This window comes from Chrysochloris asiatica, unplaced genomic scaffold (assembly GCF_000296735.1).
Source record: "Chrysochloris asiatica unplaced genomic scaffold, ChrAsi1.0 scaffold00007, whole genome shotgun sequence".
In the NCBI taxonomy this organism is placed as follows: Eukaryota; Metazoa; Chordata; class Mammalia; order Afrosoricida; family Chrysochloridae; genus Chrysochloris; species Chrysochloris asiatica.
In genome coordinates this window covers 8217905-8225574 of record NW_006408525.1, presented here as the reverse complement: position 1 = coordinate 8225574, position 7670 = coordinate 8217905, and the positions used below count along the sequence as shown (strand labels likewise).

Genomic DNA, 7670 nt, shown 5'->3' with positions numbered 1-7670 from the left:
GTTTCTGAGGAGGAGCTGGTGAATTTCAAACACCACCTTGCAGTCCAGTGCATTAGTCCACAGTGTCACACCAGTGCTATGTATGTATATACATATATATATATATGATGTGTGTGTGTAATATATATATATATTTCCCCTGTTTAAATACAAATTGTAGTTGGTAGTAATGTACCAATATTAATTTTTTAGTTTTGATTCATGTCCCATAGTTCTGTAAACGTTAACATTCTCTCTCTCTCTCTCTCTCTATCGATAGATAGATAGAGAGAGAGAGAGAGAGAGAGAATTGTAACAAGGAACTAACTGGTTCACACAGTTAAAGAGGTGGGAAAAATCCCAACTCTGTTGGTCAGATATACTAGGCTGGAAGCTTCTGAAACATATAGCTGTAGAACTCATGAACCAAGACCAGGAAGTCAGACAGCAAGCAGCCAAGATGCTGACAACTCAGAGGTCAGATGAAGAATTCAGATCCAGCAAAAAGCAAGTAACCTCTGCTTAAGTATCCCCAATACATTGGACGTAGGCCAACCCTCGAGAAAACTTCCTTTTAATTGATTGACTGCTTTGAGCAGATCTCATGAGGAATTACTACATCCTAACCACTAAACCACTGAGACACCTGGCCCAGTCAAGTTGACAGAACCTTTACTGTCATATGACTTTATATCATACGTAGGACTGAAGTATAACAAAACATGAAGAAAAGGAGAGGGAATCTAAGTTTTGTAGGGTCTATACTATCTGTGCAGTAACCGAATTGTATTTGAAGTATATTTGAAAATAGACTAAGACAATCTTGAAAAGATAAAACAAAGACATATAACTAACTAATCAACTAATAGAAAATGTTTAAAAATCTTGATTAGGAAAGCAAGCACAGTAGCTAGGACAAACAAAAAAAATAGTAAGAATTAAAACCCAGTCAGCATCCTAATTATATTAAATGACAGATTATCAGTCTGGATAAACCATTTACTACTGATACAGGTTATAACATGGGTGAATTTGAAAAAGCAATGTAGTAAATGGAAGAAGGTAGACAAGATATTACATACTGTATGATAACATTTTCTAGTGTAGTAATTTCTTTTATGTCTCTTCTAGCTATAGTTTTTGTAAATTCCCACTAATTGACTTTTCCCTGATGGGTTTGGGTAAGAGAAGGTGGAAGGAAATGCTGATGGATTATAAAACTTGGAACTCTAACATGGATATAAAATAAGCCATCTGAGTAACAAGACGGAGTGGGGATGGTGATCTCATTACCATCAAGGAAGAAGAGGCAGAAGTGGAGTGTGTCCTTTGGATCCCAAGATCCCTACATACTGAATCTCCTTGTGCCAAGGACAGAAAGATGGAACAGTAACAACAGCCGCAAGAGCCAGAGCATAAGGCAGAACAGTGGCCCCCGGAGCAAGTAAAGCTGATGCCTTTAGTCCGGAGGCTAATTTGTAGAGTGAGATGCCTCTAGGCATTTAACTGGGGACCTAGGTTTGCCAACCCACCGAGCTAGAGTTGACTGCCTTTGGGCTGAGGAGTGTCCTTTGGATAATGATCAGCAGCCCTGAAAGAACTTTGTAACGTTGCCTGAGGAGAGCAGGCCCAGAGGCTTGAGAAAGGGCTACCTGCTCTGACCAAAGAATTGTGCTCTGGACTTTTTTGACCCTGAATCATAACCTGTTAACTTCCCTATTAAACCCCAGTATATGATGTCTAAGTTCTTTGTGGCCATTACAATGACTTGCTGGATCCAGCTGAATAGAGAGTACTGTGGGAAATGGTTGGACTCAATTTTTACACATTAATACGAAATTCTGGAAAAAGCACAACTAGTGATGGAAAGCAGATCAGTGGTTTCCCAGGCCCGTGATGGGGGAATGGAATTGATTGCAGGGACAGTGAGGAGCTTTCTGGGGGTGATGAATATGTTCTATATTGTTACTGGTCTTGTGGACATAACTGTATATTTGTCCAAACCCCATCTACTTGTACCAGGAAAATTTGGGAAATTGAATAAGTTAGATCCCAGTAAAGTTTATTGAAATTACCACTGAGCTAATTAGTTACATACATGAGATAATATAAAAACAACAAAAAATGTTTTTAAATTCATTGAAAAAAAAAATCAGTACTAGAAAGCCACATAAAATATCTCTCTATGAGTCGGGAGCAAATTGACAGCATACAACAACATCATCCTAATAAACAACCACTTAACCTGTCAGTTTGCCATTCTGTGACAACTTGTATGTTTACCAGCAAGGTCACCCAAGGTGGACAGGTCATAGTAGAGCTTTCAGACTAAGACACACTAGGAAGAAAGGTGTGGCTATCTGCTTCAAAAAATTAAACAGTAAAAACCGTATGGATCACAACAGTATGCTGTGATTTACTTGTTTTGGACTCGAATATGCCGACAATTATGAGGCTGATGTAGGACGAAGCCACGTTCTGTTGTACTTAATGAGTCAGAGTCAAGGTAATAGCAGTTATCTATCTACCTTAATAATGTGGTATTCAGAACATTAGAAGTTAATATGGTCTTTAAGACTAATAGTTTTTCATATTTTTTTTTAATTATTAGGTTGAGCTAAAGCGTCAATATAATGACCAGCATTCAAAATCGAGAGGTCTTTTACCTGGTCGTCAGTGGTATGAAATTCAAGCATACAGAGCCTTAAATCAGGCCCTAGGGAGGTAAGTGTAGTGAAACTTAATATAGTATCATTGTAATATTATCTGTGATGAATATTATTTACACAGTTAGTTTTGCTACTCTGCTCCTTGTGATGAATTTGGTAAAATTGTGCTGTATCCCTAAAAATTGGTACATCTCCAATAATAGCCGTCACAAATCAGAATCAAGAGGAAACAGAATTTTCTAAAGCTGAAAGGTTTATGATGGGTCAAACAACAAACGGCACACAAAGGTGCTCAGTAAACATTTAATGAAGGAAGCTAACCACCAATCCATAAACATTTTGTCATGATTATCAGGCCTCAGCTGATGACTTAGTAGGTAAAAGGGTGAATGGAAGGGACTGTCAGGGAACAAAAATGATATACCAGTCAGTATGAGCAAGTATTCTGTTTGCAAAATGTTCTTTTAGTCACTAAAGGTAAGTGGAATCCTTATAGCTATTAACTTTCGTTTACAAAATACAAGCACCAACTCTGTTATACTATCCAGTGAGATTTTGCAGTTACATAAATTTCTACTCTGCTTCTGTGTGAAGGCAGATGACATGGAAATATAAATTGTCATACAGTAAGCTAAATACAGAAGGCATAGGAAATATAGAAAGTACACGGTTATCTAAACCTTAGAAGTAACATTAAAATTAATATAACATCAGACTTCTGTTGTGGCGCTGTGGGATAAAACACTAGATCTCAAGGTCACTTAGAACCACAAGTTCAGCAATTCAAATTTTCCATCACAACAACAATAATGATCATTGCTGACAGGTAAAATAAACCTTAAATAGTTACTTTTTTAAAAGATAGAAATGGGTAGAAAAACATTTTGCTGTATTGTTGTTAGATGTCATCAAGTCACTTCTGAGTCGAAGTGATCCTGTGTGCAACAGAACAAAGTACTGCCCGGTTCTGTTCACAGTTGATGCTGTTTTAGCCCATTGTCCTCTCCCTCCTGATCGGAGTCCCGGTGTGGCGCTGTGGGTTAATGCACCAGACTGCAAAGCTGTGTGAACTGCAAGGTCGGCGGTTCAAGCTCACCAGCGCTTAACAACACCAGCTCCCTCTTGATAACAGAACCAAAGCATATGAGACAGAGTCTTGGCATCCTTGCTTCTGAAGGAACATTCCGTCTCTATTTCTTACAAAACAGACTTGTTTGTTACTTCTGGTCATCCATGCATGATGTACAAATATTCTTTTGCCAATACCACAATTCAAAGGCATCAAATCATTAAAGAAGGATTAAAACGAGTCATACTCATGGCACTAAAGATTTGTTGTTAAATTCAATTGAGTCAATTCTGACCCTTAGCAACCCTGTATAGGGTTTCCAAGGAGTAGCTGGTGAGCTTGAAAACACTGATCTTGCAGTTCAGATGACTTTGCAGTCTAACTCATTAGCCCACAGCGCCACACCAGGACTCCTTGCTGCTGCTGCATGCCATGGAGTCGGTTCCGACTCATAGCGACCCTGTATAGGGTTTCTGAGGCTGTAAATCTTTACAGGAGCAGAACGCCTCAGCTTTCTCCCACAGAGCAGCTGACCTTGCGGTTCGCAGCCTGATTCGTAACCACTACGCTACCAGAGCTCCTTAGCACCCACTAAAATACACTTCATCTTCTAAGTATTTGTTCCATTAAGATTTGTGTTTAATCTATTCAATCATTTATTGTAGGGCATCAGCATCCATCTTATTTAATATAACTTAACACTACAATAATTCTTCCCAATGAATTTATGAAGCATTCACATAATGCAAATAAAAGAACATGGATGAAGAAGGAATTATAAAAATATGACCATTCGACTTATTTCCATTTCAGCCAGAAGAACCCCAGAGCTAACCATAATCTTAACCTAACCAAATTTGGAGTTGAGATTTTTCTCAGTTTTTCTCAAGTATCATATTACACACAAATTAGCCAATTTGCACAGAAGCAGAGCAGACCAAATCCAGTGTGAATTCAGGTTTGCATTATGCCCAGTGACATGACTGCAGTGACTGAATTAAGTCTCAAAACACATCACCTATTCACATTCCCGTTTGTCTTCACACTGAGCAATTTAGTTCTCGGATTAATCTGCTGATCTGCTACTTTTCTGCCTAGCAGTCTCATTGTTACTTGGGATTGTTTCATTGCAAATTGTTCAAGAACTTCATCTGCTTCTATTGTCTCTCCCAGATGACTGACCTGTGTATTTATTGACTAAAATATTAAAATGAAAAAGAGTCTCCAGGCGAGTTTGACAATAGAGTTTGATATCTAGGCATGCCTCAGAGATATTGTGGGTTTGGTTACAAATCACCACAGTAAAGCGGATATCACAATACAGTGAGCCACACACAGTTTTTTTGTGTGTGCATGTAAATATACTATACTGCAGTCTATTAAAGAGACCCCTGGTGGCACAGTTGGTTAAGCATTGGGCTGCCATCTATAATGTCTGTAGTACAATTCTACTTTGTCTGATGGGGTCACTATGAGTCAGAATTGATTCAACAGCAGTGGGGTGGGTAGTCTACCAAGTGTGAAACACCATTATTAAAAAGTGTGAAATATTGGTTAAAAGCGCCGTCAAGTCGATTCTGACCCATAGCAACTCTGTATAGGGTTTCCAAGGAGCAGCTGGTGAGCTTGAACCATCGCCCTTGCAGTTCAAACGATTTTGTAGTCTGATGCATGTAGAACTACCAAATGTGACAGAAACACACAAAGTGAGCATAACACTGTTGGACAAAATGAATATCTGGAAAGTGCAATAAAGCAAAACAGTTTTTTTCTTTCATTAAGCAATGCTTTAAAATTCATTAAATAACCATTTAAAGCTAAAGCAAACTACCTTGTTATTTAGAAACCGTTTTCTTATGTTTCATTTTTTAATCTTCCATTGATATCATTTCCAATAGTAAGGCATGTTGATACTTCATATTTTGTTTCATACTTGTCTAGGGTCACACAGCTTCTAAATGACCCATTTTGACCCCACTAATTCCACACCATCAAGACCTACTTTTTTTTCCCTACAGCCTAATGTCTACAATGACATTTCTCACCTTTCTTTAGCCTTTACAAGACCAAATTATTTTCTGCTTTGCTTTTTTGTTAAAAACATGTGTTTTCAGTAATTTTTTCCATTCTTGGCAATCAACAGTGCTTGGGATATGTTAGTGTTGGTAGGTGTGGTTGAGTCAGTTCTGACTCCTGGTGACCCTGCATAGGGTTTCTAAGGAACTGCTGGTGGATTTGAACTGCTGACCCTGTGGTTAGCACTCCAGTGCTTATCCTACAATTCCACATGCTCAATAAATGTTTGTCAGTTTAATGAAAAATACCAAACTTAGTGCTTTCTCCAGTGCCCTATGTTGTCCAAAGAGCTTCTGTAGCTTCAAAATATGCTTTTCTAGCATTTAATAAAGGCATGTGTTTGGAATATTGACATCTGATACTATGCTTTTAATATTTTCTTTAAAAATAAATCGACTGACTTCTACCTCTGCTAAACCCTTCCCCCAGGCATAAAAGAGTTGTTTGAAGCTTGTGTCTCAAGCTTAAACTCAGCTGTCATTTTCAGGAAAACAATATAAGCCTACAGCAGCTTGTTAGCAAAGAACATATTCTTTTTTAAAAAAATCAAACAAATATTTTATATCACTTGATAAAACTCTTAATTTTGGTAGATGCAGAAGGTTACTGGACTCTGAGGCATTCCTTCTTGTAAGAAATACATCTAAAGTAAGAAACAAAGGGAATTTAAAAATGTTTCAACATTTTCTTCAAGGTCATATAGGACTGTTAAGAGTATTTGAAGTATGTAAGTCTATAAAATGTAATAACGGCCATCGGGAATATACCAGATGGTTTTGTGACCAGGTTACAACTACACTGAGTTTCCTAACTGGTGTGCTTGACTAAAAGTATAATCTTTGTCTCAAGTGGGCATAATTCATTCGAGCAAGGCAGTAGTAAAACAATGGAAAAAAAGTGAAACCTTTTTCGGCACTGTGTTGTTACTTTAAATATTTTTCTGCTACAGGCCACTTTACACATAACCAAGGTAGAATCAAAACAGAAGGGGACTCTGACTTAACATTGCTTCTGGACACTTCTCTATAACATTGGCAGTACCTTATAGATGGATGTCATGGAACCTGTACACTACTTTGATATAATAAAGAGTATCATATGGCAGTAAAATAATGACAATAATCATACATATAAAGTTAAAAAGAATGAGAAAGGAGATAATAGAAAACAGATAAATACCTAAAGGAATTAGCAGGCAAGAGAATGCTGAAATTTAAGTCTGTAGTGGGAAACGAAGCATGAACCAACCCTAAGATTCATGCCTGGAGAAGCTTAGGGTGTGCATGCACACTAAAAATGTCAGCCTGCGTTTTTAAAAGGGAGGCTTGGGTCCCCGTTAGTATGAGTATTTAAAAGTCCCATCTCCTGCCAAGCTTCTTGTTGTTAAGCCATTGAGTTGATTCTGACTCCTACAGTATTTCCAAGGCTGTAAATCTTTACCGGGAACAGAAAGCCTCATCTTTCTCCCACAGAGCAGCTGGTGGACTCAAACACATGTCTTTGTGGCTTGCAGTCTTGTGTTTATCGTACAGAACCACCACAGTCCCCAGGTTGAGGCTCTATATTCTTCAACACCAATCACAGCTAAGGCTGTAATAAAGAAAAATCTGCATACGGAATGTGGGAACTCCACACCTCCGTTTTCTTAGCAGGAAAGTTTAGTATTCCTATCTAGAGACACTGACTAACACAGGAGTAAGAAACCTAAGGATTAAAATAAAGTGGCCTGGTTTATTTCCTACCCGATCACCCTGCATTGAAGCCTGACCATTTATATGACCCACCCATATATACAGTCACCAATCAGCATTTTAGTGGCGTATTCTTTAATAAATGCTATGAATTTCTATCAGATAAGTCATAGAAAGTCTCTAACA

The 7670-nt window shown here is 38.0% G+C and overlaps 1 protein-coding gene across 1 annotated transcript in view; it reads left to right on the top strand.

Moving 5' to 3' along the window:
* Positions 1-7670, top strand: part of BRIP1 (BRCA1 interacting protein C-terminal helicase 1) — a 172905-nt gene that overhangs the window by 152330 nt on the left and 12905 nt on the right. Inside the window, exon 16 of the mRNA XM_006833632.1 lies at positions 2591-2703. Within this exon, the coding sequence (XP_006833695.1) occupies positions 2591-2703 (113 nt within the window). The remainder of the gene's footprint in view (positions 1-2590; positions 2704-7670) is intronic.